At 45.2% G+C, this 20,223-nt stretch overlaps 1 protein-coding gene across 2 annotated transcripts in view; it reads left to right on the forward strand.

The window, feature by feature from the left end:
* PLCD1 (phospholipase C delta 1) overlaps window positions 1-20,223 on the forward strand; it is a 95,730-nt gene that overhangs the window by 38,997 nt on the left and 36,510 nt on the right. For both annotated transcript variants that reach the window (XM_084621197.1, XM_084621196.1), the window contains exons 3-5: window positions 3,005-3,233; window positions 14,112-14,241; window positions 19,382-19,613. In XM_084621197.1, coding sequence (XP_084477323.1) covers window positions 3,005-3,233; window positions 14,112-14,241; window positions 19,382-19,613 — 591 coding nt within the window. The remainder of the gene's footprint in view (window positions 1-3,004; window positions 3,234-14,111; window positions 14,242-19,381; window positions 19,614-20,223) is intronic.

A 20,223-nucleotide genomic window follows, 5' to 3' on the forward strand; every position in this document is an offset into this window, starting at 1 on the left:
TATCATTCTTGTATCTGAAACTAGGAATATGAAATATTACTCTGAGGTCCTATTGTAATTGTGCAAAGTGTGGGCCATTCATGGTGGTTTAGAATCTTGATGGCTCACATTGACTAGGACAGTGAAGTGAGCTGTAGCTCACGAAAGCTTATGCTCAAATAAATTTGTTAGTCTGCAAGGTGCCACAAGTACTCCTTTTCTTTTTGTGAATACAGACTAACACGGCTGCTACTCTGAAAATTGACTAGGACAATTGATTGTAAATGGCTCTGTTTACTTGCAAACCTTCTGGGGTACATGCGGGCCAGCCCTGGAAGAATGGAGACTAGGGGTCTCACAGGACATGTGAACATGTCACGTGATACTGGAATCCATTTTAAACCTGGTGCCTTTCCATTTAGAAGGAGGGGTGGGGACCCAGAAAGACAAAGGATTCCTGCCTTGTGCCAAAGCTATAAAAGGGGGTGGAACAGAACAAAGGGAGTCCCAGTCATGAGAAAAGCCCTGCTTTTCATCTGCAATGCCTGCTGGAACTAACAAGGACTGTACCAGGGGAAAGGTTTGGGCCCAGACTGGAAGGAGTCTAGTTTGTGAAAGAAGCTTATTGGAACATCTCTGAGGGTGAGATCAGAGGCTGTAATCAGTTCCTTAATGTATTAGGCTTAGACTTGCGTGTTTAGTTTTATTCTGCTGAGTAACTTACTTTGTTCTGTCTGTTATTACTTGGAACCACTTAAATCCTACTTTTTATACTTAATAAAATCACTTTTGTTTATTGATAAACCCAGAGTGATTAATACCTGGGGGAGCAAACAGCTGTGCATATCTCTCTATTAGTGTAGTAGAGGGCGGACAATTTATGAGTTTACCCTGTATAAGCTTTATACAGCGTAAAATAGATTTATTTGCGGTTTGGATCCCATTGGGAACTGGGTGTCGGGGTGCTGGAGATAGGTAACCTGCTGAGCAATTTTTGGTTAAAGTCTGCAGCTTTGGGGGCGTGGACCAGACCTGGGTCTGGGTTGCAGCAGGCTAGCGTGTCTGGCTCAACAAGACAGGGTTCTGGAATCCCAAGCTGGCAGAGAAAATGGGCTCAGAGGTAATCTCAGCTCGTCAGGTGACAGTCCCAAGGGGGTCTCTGTGATGATTGACTGGTCGATTCTCTACGATCGACCAGTCAATCGTGATCGACCGGTTGGTGACCACTGTGCTATACCATGGGTTCTGGACCATGGGTTCCAGAGAATCAGTTCTAGATTTCCTATTGGATTAAAAACTTCTGAAGTTTTATTTATTGTTTGCACAAGCAGCCATCCTTTCCAAAGTCGTAACCATCTAGGAATCGACAGTTAAAACTTCTGCAGTGACACATTAGGAGTAAGTGTGTTCTGTGTTCTACTGCTGTCCAGCCACTGGTTCATATGGGGTGGAGTGGCTGGGGACATAGCTAAGTGGTAGGGCACAGGCTTAGTGCATATGAAGCCCGAGATTTAATCCATGGCATTTCCTCCACATATTCACTGGTGGGCCAACTCACGAGCCAGCGTATCAAATAAATCTCCTAATAGCAGCAGAATGTCAGCTCCTTTCTTCAGGATGGGTTTATTTCTCCAAACCAAAAGAGTCCAGCATAAATAAAACAGATAAACTAGGTCCTTTCCTCTGACCCAGCATCCTCTGCAGGTCTCTCCCTCCCGACTGAGAAGCTACTCAGCGCTTGGGGCCTCAAGTTACACAGATTTGCTTAATAATGTGTGTTTCTGTCCACATATTGAACAGGCATCTGTGTCTCTGTTTATTTAGGTTTTCTCCAATATCCACCTTGATTATTTGGCATGGATTTAGCTTCTACAGCTGGGGCCAATTTCCCCCAGATGATGCCACACAGATCAGATTGTGTGGTTTATATTTGAACTGGGTGGCCTGATTCCCTACAGCAAATGGGATCAAATCTGCCCTCAATGATGGATTTGGAGTAGCATGGGTGTAGCTGAGGCCCGTAGTTTGGCCTGTTATTGCCCGTTTTGGCCAACTGTTTTGACTCTTTATCTTGAACAAACAAGAAAGTGGGCCTGATTCTCCTCCCCCTTATACCAGTTTAACACTAGTTTGACTCTTGATTTACATCAGTGTGAGAAGAGAATCTGGGCCAAAACACTTGCCCTTTTCATAGCCTTCAAACAGAAGGCAGACGGTGTTAACAGAAGGGACCAGTGTTCTGGCCCTGATCCTGCTCCCATTAAAGATTAGACCCTCTGTTTTTATTAGGGTTGTTTTTTTTAATCAGTTCTTCTGTGATAAGAATAGATGAAGCTGATATGATTAGCAGGCTGAGATATTGTTATACACTGAGGTAACACTTGCCCAACATTTGTTAAATATACTGCACCTAACTCTATGTACACATCAGAATAGTCTAGCTGTTCCAAATAGCTGAAGCCCTCAAAGCATTTGACAGATGGGGTATCAAAGGCCATATTAGTGATTTTGCATGTTTGTTTCTGGGCACCATTTGAGACAGCTAAAGAGTAATCTTCAGAATGTGATGAGCGCCTTCTCTCTGAAAATTAGCCCCTGTAAATGTATTTCAAGCTGTGCACCCAAAATAATTAGTTTTGTTTGAAAAATCTTGGCCTTAATGACAAGATCCCACATCAAGTCAATAGCAGAGTCATATTAGACCCCAGGCCTCCTGACAGTCAGTCCGGGGCTCTATACAGTAGACATTGCTAGTCTCACGTTGCTACTTCCAGTATGAGTCCTGTTTATTTGTTAAAATGGTGATAAAAGTGAAGAACAAAGGAAAGCTTCCTCCTCTCTTGATACTGCTGCTTCCTCCTTTTGATCATTCTGTTTGCGAGAGGTGGGGGGAAAAGTCCTTCAGGCCTTGCAGGGAGCAGTTATTGGAAAAGAAAAATAAAGAGTTACTTGTTAATATCCGCCTCAGAGCAAAGATAAGACTGGCTAACCCCCCCATTGATAGCAGGAGCCTTTGTTTCCACAGTCTCCATTGAAGATATTCGGGATGTGAGGCCCGGTCACCAGACAGAGGGGATGGAAAAGTATGCCAAAGATGTCCCTGAGCATCGCTGTTTTTCCATCATCTTTAAAGACCAGCGGAAAAACCTGGATCTCATTGCCAGTTCTGAAGATGATGCCAGCCACTGGATTGCAGGCCTGAGGAAAATCATAGCCAAGAGCAATTCCATGAGCCAGAGGCAGAAACTCCAACAGTATCCTTTGCATTTTAAAAGTGATCAATTATCTAACCACAACAAAGATGCACTTGTCTTTCTCAGTTGGGGTATTTGTATGTGTGTGCGGGGTTGTAAAACTGCACTATGAACAGGGCACTGTGTCTCCTCTGACACTGACTTTACATCTCTATGACTCCATGGACTTTCTCCTGATTTACACTGATGTCCTTTCAACAAAGAATTGTCTCACTGAGGACTTAAGATAAAAAATCCATTAGTTCCTAGATTCTTCAGGGATTTGTTTCATTCACCATGATCTCCAGGTTGGGAATTTCTTGGCAATTAATGAAAGGCTTGTCGTGTTTATGATGTTTTATAGAAAGGTAATGCATTTCCCTCTCTTGTGCACCAATTTTACATCAGTGTAGTTCCACTGACTTTAATGGAATTACTCCTCATTTACGCCAGCATGGGAGGAATACCTCTCCCTGAAGAGCTTGCTCGCTATGTCGACACACTACAGACAAGGAGAGGGGGAAAGGAATGCAACAGAGAAGCAAAGCCAGTGAGTCATTGGCTGAAATCCTGGCCCAGCTGAAGTCAATGGGAGTTTTCCCCCTGGCTTCAATGGAGCCAGGATTTCATGCACTGGGCTGTAGATCCTTGCGCATCCATAGGCTTCGCTGTTGGGCTGCATTTTTTAAACTATTTGAACCACATTTGGCCTTTTGGATGCTCTGTGGGTCTCCCTGCTGTTAAAGCAACCTGCCTGAATCGGCACTGGGATTCTTGAGAGGCGCTGACCTACTGGTTGTCTTGTGAGTGCCAAGCGTACTAACCTGGATGGACTTTACAGATATCGCACCATCCCTTGTCTTTTTATAGGTTATTCCACACACTTATGCATGCTGTGGTCTAACACTCTTTCAGGGAGAGGGGGACAGGTTTTTCTCCCCACAGAGGTCCCTCGGTACCACCAGCAGGACGGTCAAGTTGAATTAGGCATTAGTCAGCCTGCCACATCCCTCCCTCCCCTAGGTTGTGCTTTGACTAGCACCTGGGGTGTTAAGTCTATGGAAGCTGTATTTCTCACTGGAACCGGCGTTGTCTTTTAACTGAAGACAGGGCATCCCCGGAAGCTCATGACAGAAGCTTTTGGTAAGACACAGAATTTCCCACGAACCCTTACTGCATTTAAACTGTGGGTGACTCGGCGTCCTAGTTCCACTGTTATTGTGTGGCAAGCGCAGACTCTGGTTGCCATTCAGAAACAAACACCAGCTCTGGAGAGATAAAAAGGAGCCAGCACTTCTTATCTGGTGGCAAAACAGTGGCAGACAGAGGTTTTATTGTCGTTTTCTGCCACTAGTGAGAGTTGGTTGGAAAATTTTACTCTAGAAGGGAGAGGCTTAAATATTCTTGGAGTGGCAAAACAGTCATCAGGAACAGGGAAGTTTGCCATTCATCTCTCTCATTTTTGCATCTATTGCTGCAGACCAGTGCATGCAAGCTAGTGACTTGCAGATCACAAGGGATCCCGTGCCCTTGTCTGATAGCAGTCTGCGGTTGTGGCTGAAAAGCGTGATACTTCAAGAGGGTGAGATGCAACCAAATAGCTTTTGCTTACCACCAGCTCCAAGGTCCTTAAAGCCTCTAGGAGATTGTGTGTTTTTTCAACACTTCGGCCCAGATTCTGCCCTCAGATCTATGCAGGCATGTCTGGCTGAAGTTACTGGCTTGACCAGCACTGACCAAACAATGCAGAATTGTTGCCAGAGTGCCAGTTGAGTGAATGATGTAGCTCATCCTCTTGGGAGGAGCCTCACTCTTTGGGTCAACAAAGCTCAAATTTAGCTCCCTCCTTATTTAAGTTCAGCCTCTCCTCTCGCACTGTGCCTTGGGCTCCCATCTGGACCCAACCCACGGCTGGGTCAGTACTTCCTCCTCTGTCGCTACCACCTTGCTACATTAGCTCCTCTGTGCCTTGTTGTCACTCATGGGTGGGGGACCTTCACTAGGTCTTTCTACTACTTCATAACCTCTGGATATACCAGAGGTTCTGCTGCTGGCCCCAGCATCTTCAGCTGGAGGACTCTGTACCTGGATGTTAGCTAGTCTGTCCCAGTGCTCACAGTCTGGGGACTATTTTTCCTGTAAGTAAAGTTCTGGTCTTCTCGCCACAGTGCAGCACCCCTGCCTGGCTTTCTTCTGACATTGCTCTGAATCTGCCTGTCTCTGGCGCTGAGGTGTTTGCTGAGCCTAATTAGGGGTTTAGTGCTTGCCACTGGCACTTCCCTAATCCAGTTAGCCCTTGATAATGAGGGACCTCCCTGACTCCTATCCTGCTAAGGTCATTCATTTTCTTGTGACCTTCACAGTAGATAGGGATCTATTAAGTACAAATTCCTCCAGCTTTTAATACCATGTATTCCTCTCCCATGCCTTCGCTGGTTTACGGTGACTTTCCATCCCCTCCTACTTTACCTCCCTTTGGCTTTCATTAGGAACATACCTATAGGAATTGCCATAGTGGACCAGACAAAATTTCCTGTCTTCAACAGCAACCAAGGCCAGATGTTTCAGAGGCAGATGGAAACCCCAAGCTGCACCTAACTGCAATATTGTAGAATATCATAGCATAGGGAGAGGGAATTTACTGTACTGTATCATGTAATACGGGATCACCAGAATTTCTTCCTGAGCCCAGCTAGTGATCAGGGCGTGCTTAGTCTCGAGCACTTATACACACGTCTGTAACAGGTTAGTAAAACACCCCCAACCCTTGATAATTATCAAAGCTGAGTGTGGCTCTCGAGTGGCACAGCGGCAGCGCCGCTGGGGAACACAAGATGCACCCAGAGGGAGAGTCCAGTCCTGAGGAGTCCAACTACCTCAAACTTTTCCCCCTTATTTATACATTAGTAATAGAATGACATGTCCCTTAAAGCAAACTTGTTAAGTAAGCAGTTTCAATGGTCAAGCGAGAGGTTCTTTCTGATTATCGATTAACCAGGTGTGGGTTTTTCCAGAGTTTGCAGCCTTGAGGCCTCAATAGACATTCCTGGGGCACATCCTGCTCTTCTAAGATGCATGTATCAGCAACTTCAACACAATGCTTATCAGGAAGGACGCGGGGTCAAGCTGCCCTCTCTGTGGCTCCCAAAACTCCCCCCCGCCCCACCTCCGCTCGTGCCTTGGTCAAAGTGAGAGTGCTGAATGGCCAATTTACAGCCTGCTGACTTGGCTGCTTTTATCAATAAGCCATAGTGGTTTCAGGCACTTTACTGGTTTGCTACTTCATTTGAGACTTTCCTCACCGCTTGGGCTGACCCCCAAATTTAGCTCAGTTCAGCCCCTCCTCTTGCACTGTGCCTCATGCTCCCACCTGCAGCCAAACCACCATCTCGCTGCTAGGTTTCACTTCGGCGGCCACCATCTTGCTACACTGGCTCCTCTATGCCTTGTTGGTACTCATGGGTGGGGTGGGGTGGGGCCTTCACTAGGGGTCATGAAGGTTATTGCCTTCTAGAGCCCTCCTTTCTGGAGAAGCCCATGGCCATGCCAGAAATAATATTTGCCTGACTGTTTTCATTCTAGTTAACATTTGTGATGACTGCACCCCTCCACCACCACCTCTGTGGGTGTCTCGGCTACAAAAAGCCACCTCTGGAGCATGTCCAATTTAAACCACTGAACAATTTCCATCAAAGAGTAGAGATGATTGTATCTAAATAACAACAACATTTGTTTGGGGCAAAGGCTGTAATTTCCAAAGTGGAAACATGCCTCTCTCTCTCTTTAACTCCTAGTCAGAATCCAAGTTAAATGGGGTGGGGAGGCAAACAGTATTTCTGGAAGACTAATTATGGTGCCTGTTGGCGTCCAGTCTGGAACAGTTACTATCAGTCTAACCCAACCTGGAATTACAGAACAGCAAGATTCTCATTTTAGGTTTGCTGATGTTTAATTAAAGCCTGGAGTTTAAACTTAGTCTTTCTTCAGTGGATGTGCCTGGAAGTGTGGTTTGATGTGAAAGTTTCTTGAAAAGAAATGTGCATCATATATGAATACAGATAGATAGGAAAGAAGTGTTGGGGGCTCTTGGTCCATTCTTCTCCCTAGCAGGGCAGGGTTGTTCTCTGCAGTACATTTTCCTGTGCTTGCCACCCTAGTTTAAAGAAATGAACATGGAATAAAGTCAGGCATTTGACAGATGTTTTTTGATGCTTCTGTATATATGGTAGTGCCCGACTAACAGTCCAGTTCAGCTCTAGAGCAAACAGGCATAGCTTCAATGATTTCACACACAGTGTTGGGCACAGTTTTGCCAGGGATGACTTTGGTCCATAGAATTCATAGGAACTTTCAATCTATGCTGTGAGAAATGCAGCAGCTTTGCTTTTGGGTTTGTTTTTTTTTCTGCTTTGAAATCACATCCCCTGAATTTCTAATTTGAACAAACTCACTAGATGCCTTAGAATTATTCTTCAGTCATTTTTCCTTAGTTTCTAGTGGAAGATGGTAGCTTCAGGAGCCAGCAGATTCTTTAAAACAGCAGTGAGACAATATTGTCTCCCTGTTCAGACAGGAATGAAAGCCATAGCTTTCCATCAATCGTAGATACTTAAATGGTCCCCATTACCATTGTGTTTGAGCACTTCATTCTTTATCATATGTATCCTCACAACATTACTGTGAGGTTAGGGCAATGCAATACGCCCCATTTCACAGATGGGGAATTGAGGCCCAGAATGGCTAAGTGATCTGCCCAAGGTCACACAGAAGTATGTGGCAGAGCAGGAAATCAAATCCAGGTCTCTCAAGTCACAGGCTAGTGCCCCAACCACTCGAGCAGCCTATTCTCAACCTGCTAAGGCCCAACCTAGGATGCAGTGTGCGACAAAGATCCAAAATGAGGAGCACAAACCATTAGCCGTGCAGGACACTTCTAATGTTGTAGGATTCATCCCGTTAGCATGAGTGATGGTTTCTATATGATCTCTCTGATCCTTGATTCTTTATTTCTGATGTAAATCGTTTTTAACAACAGAAGTGAGGGGACATAGTTAACCGTGGGACTGAAATGAGAGATATGTCAGAGGTAGGATGATGCCCAGGAAATCTTCAGTTGTGTTTGAGGCTCTACTGTTAAATGGTTGTGTGACCATTGTGGTTAGATGGCTAGCTGTGTCTCTGCCCTCTTTCTGGTCTCTCTGAGTGTTTGGCCTCTTGTCCTCACCTCTCTCACGGTGGAATTTTGTGAATCTTCTACTTTTGGGCGGGGACTCAGGTACTGTGATGGGGTGCACCTTCCCATGGTCGCATGCTGTCACACCGTCTCTCTCTCTCATCCCAGTGTCCTCTTCAGCTAGGTCACTCAGTGTCCCTCCTTCTGGGATATATAAAAGTCTTTCCTTCAGCAGTCCTAGGTAGTCTTCCCATTCACTGCCTCAGGTGCCACTCCTTCAGTGGCTGGTAGGGGAAGCCAGGCCCACCCTCTACTCCAGGTTCCAGTCCAGGGACCCTCAGCCTAGCAGTTCTGTGCATTACCCTCCCAGCCCTCACTGCTCCTTCCCTGGATGGCTTCCTACCACTCCTGGTTCCCCCCCTTTCTCTAGGAGTACTAGCTCCAAACCCTCCTCCCTCTTCCCAGGGAGTGACTGCTCTTTCCCAGTCCAGTTTCCTGTCTTTGTAGTCCCTGCCTGTACCTGCACAGCTGAACCTGCTTCCTATCAATACCCTGCTCCCTGGCTCTCATTCCAGGTGCAGCCTTACAGTTAATAGACCGTAACCCCTTCCAATCCTGTGTGGGGTGAACACCCCATCACAGGTACACTGCCCTGTGTATACCAATCGCTTATTGCCCTGCGGGTCTGACTGGGTTTCGGGTACTTGCATTTCCTCCCTTCAGAAATATGTGATCAGTGATATAGTGAGCAATGGCCTTCTGAAAAAGACAGTATTTTTATTTAGCAGTTGGAACTAAGCATTTTAGAAAAAAGGGATTTGAAAGTAAAAAATAACAGACGTAGTTCCTTTCATTTAACCTTATGCTGCGCTAGCATCTAAATTAGACAGGATTTGTTCCAGGAGGAGAACAAAAGTAATTCATAATCTCTTGCATTCCCAGATCCTCCTGTAGGTCTGGGTTGTGACCCAAGGTGTGTAGGGTAGCCCACACTGAAAATGCCAAGGTGTGGGCAGGCTGCAAAAAAGAGAGCAGATTCTCCCAAAACTGGTGGTTAACACTGTAGTTCACCAACCAGTCACCAACTGTGCTCCTGATCCCCCACACTGGTTATCAGAAGAAATCACACAGCTCTCTTTATTGCATTCCAGTCTCTGGCTCCCAATCAGCACCTAGGTCTAGTAAAGTGAGAAGTTATTTAAAACTCTATTCACTGTACAAAATGTTCTTCTGATCCCCAAAGGGCCAGCCACATTACCAGATCAATACTAGTTTGGATCTTACCCAAAATACCACACTGCCAGCCAATCCTTTAGTATCTAAAACTAAGGGTTTATTATAAAAGCAAAGAAAAGAATGAAAAGAGAGCTGTTAAATGGTCAAAGCAATAAGATACATACATGTGACTTCAGAGTCCATATATCAGGTTCTTAGCAACACTGGTGAGTTTGCTGGCTTGTAAAGTCCCTTTGGAACACATCCAATGCTTGGATGGTTCTGTCAGTCCTTTGTTCAAAGCTTCAGTTTGTAGAGAAGTTACTTCTGAGGTGGGAAGCAGGATTGAAGACAAAATGGAGATGATGTAGCTGCCTTTTTATATCCTTTGGTATGTGGCGTGTACATCCTCTGTCCCAAACACAAGCTCACAGCACATGGGCATGGAAAAGCACTTGGAGTCCGCTGGCCACAAGGCATGTCTCTACATGTCCAACTGACTCGTAGGCGTAGCCTCTGGCTTCTCTTAATGGGTTCTTTGTACAACTGATTGCCCTTGATGGGCCAGTAAGCAGGCTGGATAGTGCTGAAACCCAGAAACCCAGCACAGGCTTGAGATGCAGATATAGTGCACACATTTAGTTGGGGTTAGTCCTGCTTTGAGCAGGGGCTTGGACTAGATGACCTCCAGTGGTCTCTTCTATGATTCTATGATTTATAACTCATGATACAAAGACGATACACATAATAAATATGCTTATATTTAGCAAATCATAACTTTTCCACTGATACCTTACATGGCATATTTTGGCATATGACTCATTGCAATTTTGTAATATTGGTATCCATAATATTATAAATGGTCACCCATATTCCATATGGCATCACATGGTTGACTCCCTGTCTGAGTCTCTCAGGCCAGGTCGACACCTAAAACTTAGGTCTACCTAGCTACATCACTCAGAGCTGTGAAAAATGTCGTGCCGTGTGTGATGTAGTTGGGTCAACCTAATCCCCGTTTTAGACGCAGATGGAAGAATTCTTCTGTCAACCTAGCTACTGCCTCTTGAGGGCGTAGGTTTACTGCAGTGATAGAAAAACCCCTCCTGTCGACGTAGCAAGTGTCCACAGTACAGCACTACAGTGGCATAGCTGCAGTGCTACAGCCGTGCCTTTGTAGCATAGAGATATACCCTCAGTCTCACTGACCTGTTCAGACTCGGTGCTTCCCAGGAGAGTGGGTGAGAGCCATTCACGCTACTTACTCTGGCATTGTCCCTGGCATATTGAGGGGCCATGCGGGTACCCATAGCAGTCCCACTGACTTGAAGGTATAAATTGTCCCCAAATGTGAAATAGTTATGGGTGAGGACAAAGTCACAAAGTTCAGCCACCAGGTTTGCTGTGACATTATCGGGGATATTGTTCCTGACGGCTTGTAGTCCGTCTTTGTGTGGAATGTTGGTGTAGAAGGCTTCTACATCCACAGTGGCTAGGATGGTGTTTTCTGGAAGATCCAGGGCTGCCCAGGGGATTCAGGGGGCCTGGGGTCTTCAGCAGCAGGGGTCCTTCCGCTCCGGGTCTTCGGATGTGGTGTGTTCGGCGGCACTGAAGGCCCCCCCGCTGCCGAAGTGCTGCCAAAAACTCTCGTGGGGGCCCCTGTGGGGCCCTGGGCCTGGGGCAAATTGCCCCACTCCCCCCCCCCCCCCCCGGCGGCCCTGGGAAGATCATCAAAGGATTGTAGTTTCCTCAGGAAGTCAGTGGTGTCTCGAAGATAGCTGGGAGTGCTGGTAGTGTAGGGCCTGAGGAGGGAGTCTACATAGCCAGACAATCCTGCTGTCAGGGTGCCAATGCCTGAGATGATGAGGCGTCCAGGATTTCCAGGTTTATGGATCTTGGGTAGCAGATAGAATGCCCCATGTCGGGGTTCCAGGGGTGTGTCTGTGCGGATTTGTTCTTGTGCTTTTTCAAGGAGTTTCTTGAGCAAATGCTGTAGTTTCTTTTGGTAACCCTCAGTGGGATCGGAGGGTGATGGCTTGTAGAAAGTGGTGTTGGAGAGCTGCCTAGCAGCCTCTTGTTCATATTCTGACCTATTCATGATGACGACAGCATCTCCTTTGTCAGCCTTTTTGATTGTGATGTCAGAGTTGTTTCTGAGGCTGTGGATGGCATTGTGTTCTGCACGGCTGAGGTTATGGGGCAAGTGATGCTGCTTTCCACAATTTCAGCTCGTGCACATCGATGGAAGCACTCTATGTAGAAGTCCAGTCTGTTGTTTCGATCTTCAGGAGGAATCCACGCAGAATCCTTCTTTTTGTAGTGTTGGTAGGAAGCTTCCTGTGTGTTAGTGTGCTTTTCAGTGGTGTGTTGGAAATATTCCTTGAGTCGGAGATGTCGAAAGTAGGATTCTAGGTCACCGCAGAACTGTATCATGTTTATGGGGGTGGAGGGGCAGAAGGAGAGACCCCGAGATAGGACAGACTTTTCTGCTGGGCTAAGAGTATAGCTGGATAGATTAACAATATTGTTAGGTGAGTTAAGGGAAGCACTGTTGTGGTCCCTTGTGGCATTTAGGAGTTTAAATAGTTTAGTGTCCTTCTTCCTCTGTAGAGATGCAAAGTGTGTGTTGTAAATGGCTTGTCTAGTTTTTGTAAAGTCCAGCCACGAGAGCGTTTGTGTGAATGGTTGGTTTTTTAAGAGAGTTTCCAGTTTTGAGAGTTCATTCTTAATCTTCTCTTGTTTGCTGTATAGGATGTTGATCAGGTGGTTCTGCGGTTTCTTTGCATGTGTGTGGCATAATCTCTCATTATAATCTGTATGGTATGTTGATTGTAATGGATTTTTTACCTTCAGTCCTTTTGGTATTATGTCCATCTGTTTGCATTGGGAAAGGAAGAAGATGTCTGTATCTGCACAAGTTTTTTCATGAAGTTGATGGATTTCCACTTCATATGGCTAAATTCAGTGCCTTTTATGGTGACAGGTTTCTGCCGTGTTAGTCTGTATCAGCAAAAAAACCGAGGAGTCCTTGTGGCACCTTAGAGACTAGTGCTATAATGCTAAAGGAGTTGAGAACCACTGCTTTAGATACACATGTGGCAATTGTAGGTAAATATTCACATATTAAGGGTTACCACTGCGGATGCTAATGGTATCTGTAAACATCTTTTTTCTCAGGGAAAATATGATGGGTTCAGTTAAAATATTGTGTATTGTCCCTTAGGGTCAGTTATATATATTCTAGCTCATGCCCTCATCTCCCAGAATGGGCATTTTTTAGTCTTTTTGGAATGATTTTTGAAACAGTGCCTTCTGCCCTAGACCCGCTTATGGCAGTGAGGACTACGTCCATAGAGATTTGATGACCTGATCTTAGTTTGATGATTTTCCTAGTTTAAAAGTAGAATGCTTTCCCTGAAGACCTCATTCATTTGATGATTAAACAAGCAGAAAGAAAGAGGGTGCTCTGCTGCAGTAATAGCCATTCCTATTTTGAAAAAAAACGCCAAGATATTTAACAGTCTGACGTGATCTTCCAGAAAAGACATAGGAATGCCAGTGGAATCAATGACAGATATTTTATTGTAATCGGCTGAAACAGTACAGTAACATCGTAAGCTGTAATGTTGGGGCAGTGCAGAATACAGTGATATATAACTTATGTGTTTTACAAGGGAACGTTGGAATCTACCAGCAACACCAGTTCTACTTTTAAAAAAAATGGTAAGAAATATAGGAACAGATCCTCAAATATATACTAGAGTAGAATCACAGAATCCTAGAATATCAGGGTTGGGAGGGACCTCAGGAGGTCATCTAGTCCCACCCCCTGCTCAGAGCAGGACCAATCCCCAATTTTTGCCACAGATCCCAAATGTCCCCCTCAAGGATTGAACTCACAACCCTGGGTTTAGCAGGCCAATGCTCAAACCATTAGACAGCGTATAGCTTTCACAAGATGAACAGTAATGTTTCTGCTGGGGAATCTTTTCCCAATATCCAGGCTGGGTTCTTTAGTGTCTTCCCCAGCTCCAGTCAAATGCTAGTTGATATACTGGATCTCGATCAAATCCCGCCTATCCATGTAGGAAACCATCAGTTTTGCCTTCTGGGAGCTCTTTGCCCTCCTTCCCTCACCCCCAATCCCCTGTTAATGGCCTTGAATGCAATGCTCATTCTCTTGCAAAAATGTTTTGTGATTCAGCTGGGGCAAGAAGCTAATAATGGGGCAAATAATGTTTTTCTCACTCCCAGTGGGTGAAAGAGCTCTCCTCGGCCGGGGACTCTTATGTGACAGAGCGCTCTGCTGCCACCGAAGCAACCCTTAACATTCTCTTTAAAAACAGAGGGCCAGATCCTCAGCTGGCGTAAATTGGCTTGATGGCACTATGCTGATTTACACCAGCTGAAGACATGCCCAGAATCTCTAGGTGAGTTTTTTTTCCCAGGGGGAGGGATGATAGATGGGGGAAGGAATCGATCTGGAATGATTTCCTTACATCAGCTTGCAGCTGGATTCACTCCTGCTTGCAGAAAGCCGATAAGAACAAAGACAACAAGATGAGCTTTAAAGAGCTCAAGAACTTCCTGAAAGAAGTGAACATTCAAATGGATGACAGTTATGCCAAGCAGATCTTTCAGGTAAGGAGAATTCACAATTAGCATGGCAGCGAATGGGCTGGCTTGGGGTCACAGTCCCTGACCTTCACACCAACTGAGCTGGAGACAAACGCTCAACATGCTGACTGAGCCCTAGGATTGTGCATGTGCCTTAGGATCTTCAAAGTGCTCACTGTTGGCCTAACTGGGCTCCCAGTTAAATCAATGGTCAAACTCCCATTGACTCCAGTAGGAGCAGAGCTGGGCCAATCTTGAGTGCGTTTTGAAAACTCCATCCATGGTGAATTGGGAACCCAGTGTGAGAGCTGCCGTGTCCCAAAGGTATAAATGAGTCCAAGAACCGAGGGGGATGGAGAAAAGGATCAGTCACTGATATGGATAATGCAAGATAAATGGATAAGATCAGTGAGAGAGCAGGTACCCTTGGGCATTGGTGGATCAGGACTTCAGAGTGTAATGACTACATGCCGAAAAGTTAAGTCCCCCCTGGAATAAGTTCTGCTATAGTCACTTACCCTAACACAGTGGAGTAAAATGCCAAGTGGCTTCGGTAAAATCAAGGAAAGTTATACAAGATAGGGGAAAGCGTGAATTAAAGGAATACAATCATAATAGTTATGCAACACTGCACACTGGCAAGGAGCAATTATGGTGCTTTAATGACCTAAGACACACGAATTCCGCTCAGGGATATGCACTACTAATTTCTTGTGCTTCGACTTGCTGGCAGAGCCAGTGGGAAGGTAATGACGGTGACAAGAAGTCCTTAGTTGTTGAGTTTTTAGTGTTCCTGAAACCCAGCCTTCCTGCTTGCATGAGATAAAGCCCATTGGATTGATTTGTAGGCCCTCATCACATCTGTCACTTAACTTCACTGAAGTGGGCAGTGTTGGAAAGAACTGTTCTTTTCCCTTCAGAGTGCTACTAGATAGTAAAAGCACACGCAGTTGTCAAAACCCAGTAGTGGTTCTCATGCTCCCCTCTGCTTCTGCAAGTGGAGGGCTGAGGGGTAGAGCCCTGCTTAGGGCTATTTTTTAAATCCTGCGCCCATCCCGCAATACCCACTCCCGCATCGTCTCTTGCATTTTTATCCCACTCCCACCCACGGAAACCTTAGATCCCACAAATCCCGCAAGAGAGACAGACTCTCCCACGCTACTAAAAACAAAACAAAACAAACACAAAACCACAGATTGGTTAATATATATTATATATAAATGGAATTCAGACACAGTTTTTACCACTAAAAGAATAAAACAAATCTTGCTTACACCATGTAAAAAAATATTTTAACTCCTGTTATAAGACATCAGATCTCTTTCTGTCCCTTGCTTAAAGTTAAGTATTAAAACCTTTATTAAAACAACAACAACAAAAAACAAACTTGCTGAATTTCTATTATGGCAAACTGGCGAGAGATTTAGTATTGTCCCACAAATGACCACAGTCAGGTTTTTTTGCCCACCCAATCCCAACCGCAACAAAGTACATTTTACCTGCTCCCACTCTTATGGCAGCGGGTCCTGCGGGACCCCAGTCCCGCTGCAGGGCTCTTCTGGGAAGCCTCAGACTGCAGGTCCTAGCTGGGGATTGCATAGAAGGGAGGCATGCCAGCTCTTTGTGTTCCCCTAACCCTAGATCTGTGGAGACCTCTCTGTGTGGGAGCTCCACATGGATTCGAGGGGAGGTTGGCCAGCATATCTCTACTGATTTCCTTCTGCAGAAGCCCCAGAATAAAGCTGCATAAACACAAGCTCTGTCTGCAGTAACATGTACTTCCTTCCTTTTCCACACAGTCGAACAGGCCTGCTCCTCTGAGGGGACTCCTCTTGGAGCAGCTGCAGTCAGGGAGCACCCAGAAGAACAGCTTTCAGACTGTGAGCTCTGTGGGGTATACAGCACCTAGCCCGGGGACCTAACCTGGGGCCTGTAGGTGCAGCTAAAATGCAAATTACAGTAATGATAACGAGCTGCTCTTACAGAGGCTGTGCTCTGTGGGGGGTCCAGGGGAATAGAGAGAGGCGGGGAAGGGTTGGCAGTGGAGAAGTGAGAGACCGCAGTGTCGGTTCATGTAGCAGTGAGCTGTTCTTCATACAGGCACAGTAATGACGGATGATAGATCAATCAGACTGTGGCTATAAGGGTGTTTTCCTAAATTAGTCCTGTTTTCCATCAAGGTGGCCTCCCATACCTGTGTGGTCCCGCTATAAGTTCTAAGTAGACCTGGGTACAATGTCTCCAATGAAACCAGAAGCCACATAAAACTCACCTGGTTGGGCATTTCATTTCAAACTTGATCTCAGCTCTGTTCCATCACGAAGTTTCCCCACGCTTTCTGGCAAACTCAGTCTGATTCAGGGTATCAGGATGCATCAAAGCCAGGTAAAACCCAGCAGTTTGGACCAAGATTCTCTCTGTGATTTAGGGCTCATTCAAACCCAAAGTGAATCTCAGAGGGGACCATGCCATATAGGTCAAACTCAGAGAACATGTTCACACACACAGAGCAACCCAAACTGGAATCTGGCCACGATGGCAGCACTTACACCCCTGTTCTTTTGGAACGGGCAGCGAAGTCTGTGTAATGGCCACTAAGGGCCAGGCTTCCAAGAGGTGGCCCTTACAAGAGCACAGGCCTCCATACAGCTGTACTGGGGTATTGTCTCAGTTCTGTCTCAAAGGAAAGAGCGTCATTGGCCAAATCCCCACTATCGCCAGTCTGCCTTTGTGCTTCTTCTCCAAGAATTAAGCAAATCAGACACTGCTGAGGTGACAAGCTTTACCAAGGTGACATCACAGGATGGTATAGACACAGACAGCAGCAAGCAAAATAATTGCTTCAAGAGTGTAGAAAACGATCTTGTTGGATTAAAATTGTTATTGTTTTTGTGCTTTTCGATACACACATCTGAATACAGAAAGAAAATGAAAAACATTATAAACTTGTAACGACACCATCTGTACCATACAGCATAGTGTTAACATGCACCTGCAAAATCCATTTAACAACCTTAATATTACACTATAAAAGCAACTAAGTTGAAACCTATGTAGAGGGTGTCCTTTTAAATGACTAAGCATGTCAGGAGAAACAACTGAGCGGGTAAATAGGCCACTTTCTCAGCTTCTCTCAGCATTAAGGTGAATAAATGCCACCTCTGTCACTTTGAGCATGCCAGTTGTGAGATCATAGTTTTGACTTGTGGAATGCAACGAGCCACCAGATAGTTTAGGTTGGTTCATAACTAGGCAGCCCAATGGCTCCCAAAGTGTTCCAGCAGTGACTTTCCATAGGGAGCAATGATATCAGTGCCCCAAAGACCTCATTATCATCTTGCTAGAGGAAACCTCAGGGGCATCATGATTGTCTTCTGTGTGATTAGCACTGCTTGGCTTGCGTCCTAATAAGATGGTTGGTTAAATTAAAATGTGCATTTTTTTCTAGGAATCAGGAATATAACCATATCTTGCATTTATACCATGTCTACCATCCTAGGGATCCCAGAGCCAGTTATACACTATGCACGTACAGAACCCCTGAAAGGTTGCCACCTCTGCAGTGGGTGGTGACCACCAAATGGCACACAGCATGGTCTACAGCACTCAGGGCTGGGGGATGGGACCTTTTTTGGCCAAGTACCTCGGGGCAAACCAAGTGCTATGGGAATTTTGAGATCTGTGCAGAGAGGGCAGGACTTAGTTTTCAGAGTCCCACCTGAAAGACCATCTAGACTTAATTGAACTCAGTGGGCCAGATCCCATGGAAGAGCTGGCTGTCTATATTAGATATTTATAGAGAGCCAGTCATCAAAATATCTAGGCATCAACTGATAAGATAGGTACAGAGAAACCTGCACCAAAAATCCCTCAATCCTAATAAGAGACTCTGTGTCTTAAGCGACCACTTTGACATATGCCCATGTTTTCCATTACAGTTTGTTTTGTTTGACCTTTAGTTAATTAAAATGTTTACCAACAAAAATCCTACCAAAGTAATTAACATTAGGGCAGGATAGGGAAAACGGCTGTAATACTGCTTGCAGATGCAACATTGTGAAGATTGCGGGGGCAACCATTATATCACATCTAGTCAGCTGCTAACTATAGCTAGTAGGAAAAATGGCTTTTTCCCCATTGGAAATGTTGATGAAAACTCATTCATTCTCATGGAAAAGTTTGACTTTTAATAAACCATCAAAAACTGAAGTATTTGAGCCAGAAATTGAAACGTTTCCATTCAGAAATTCTGCTGTAGTGCCTCAAAGGTGCTGTAGTTTGAGTGCCTTATGTGCCCATTCTCCTTAATGAGCTAGGCTTCTGGAAGGACTACATCTTCCATAATGCATCCTGGTCTCCCCTTATGGGAGGTGGCGGCCTCATGGGAGTCTCTGGTTGTGATGCATCATGGGAGACATAGTTTAGCTGGGGAGCCCAACCCATATTGGAGACTGGGGACGCAAGGAAACTGAACTACAGTGCCCCTGAGGCACCAAGGTAGGATATCTGGATCAAAATATTTGGGTGTGGGGGCATTTGTTTTTCTGAGGAGAAATTAAAACTTTCCACAGAACGCAGGAACTTTTCACAAAAGAATTCATTTTGCTGAAAAACCCAAATTTTCCATCCAAAAGCAGTTTTTATGGACTATCTTCAACCAGCATTTCTGCCAGTGCTTGCTAGTCTCTTAGTGCCGAATCCCAAACCCATTAAAGTGAATGGAAGTCTTTCCATTGACTTTAATTGGCTGTACATCAGTCTCTTCATTACTTGCTTAACACAGGTTTCACTTACTGTTTCCTTGTACTCCCTGGTCTGTCTATCTCCATCTGTTGTATCTTAGATTGTAAGCTATTTGGGGCAGAGACTGTCTTTTTGCTCTGTGTTTGTACAGCACCTAGCGCAATAGGGTCCTGTTCTATGATTAGTGCTTTTAGGTGCTACAGTAATAAAAATAATAAATAATAATAACTGTTGATGTTGCAGCGCTAGAAAATGACCCTGGACAGGTCAGTAAGAGCCATCAATCAAGGGCTTCTCATTAGGCGGGAAATAACTTTCCAATTATTTTGTGTTCTACACTGTTTAGAGCTGGTGCAGATTATGGCTGGAATATGCTATAAGGAAAGAAGGTTTTCACTCCTTCTCCCCTCTACGTTTACAGCAGTGTGACAAATCCAAGACAGAGACCTTGGAAGATGAGGAGATAGAGACATTTTACAAGATGCTGACTGAGCGGGTGGAGATAGACGAGATCTTCAAAAAATACTCCAGTGCTGAAGGGATCATGTCCAGGGACAACCTGCTGAGGTTCCTCCGAGAAAAGCAGCAGGAGGAGCATGCTGTCCCTGAATCTGCACTCTCCCTGATTGAGAGATATGAACCCAACGAAAAAGGTGAGTTGGCAGCACTGGCTGCTGTTTGGGTGAGAGTCTAAAATGCTTGCTCTGGGTAGAGCAATTCCTTGAACTATTTTGCTACTGTTTCCTTCTGCAGCCTTGCATGACCTTGTATTGCAGCAGCCATCTCTAATGTGTCAATATTCCAGAAGAATGTTAGCAGCTCCACAAGGATGTGTTGGGTGGACTGGAAAGTGTCTTTTTTCTCAGGTCTTTCCTCTGATCCAGTACCCAGCAGGAAAGTGGTTGATATATAGAGTTTTAAGGGTTGCTGTAGTCCTTGTGGGGAAGCGACAGATGGTTTATTTAATAATAGTCCTTGCATAATATTTAGCACCACTATAGCACCTGTCATCTGATGGTCTCAAAGCACTTTGCAAAGGCAGATTTGTACTGTCATTTCCATTTTCCAGATGGGGAAACTGAGTCACAAAGAGCTAGATTCATAATAGGATTTAGGCACCTAACTGCCACTTTAGGCTCCTAAATCCCAGAATCAGGCCCCACTGGGATTCACAAAGCTCCTTCTCAGCTGCCACCAAACCCTGTAGACACCTAAGCTCACTCGGAGCCTAAATTTTTGGAGTAAAAGTTCCCTAGGTGCCTA

This window comes from Lepidochelys olivacea, assembly GCF_965140295.1.
Source record: "Lepidochelys olivacea isolate rLepOli2 genome assembly, chromosome: 2".
NCBI lineage: Eukaryota > Metazoa > Chordata > Testudines > Cheloniidae > Lepidochelys > Lepidochelys olivacea.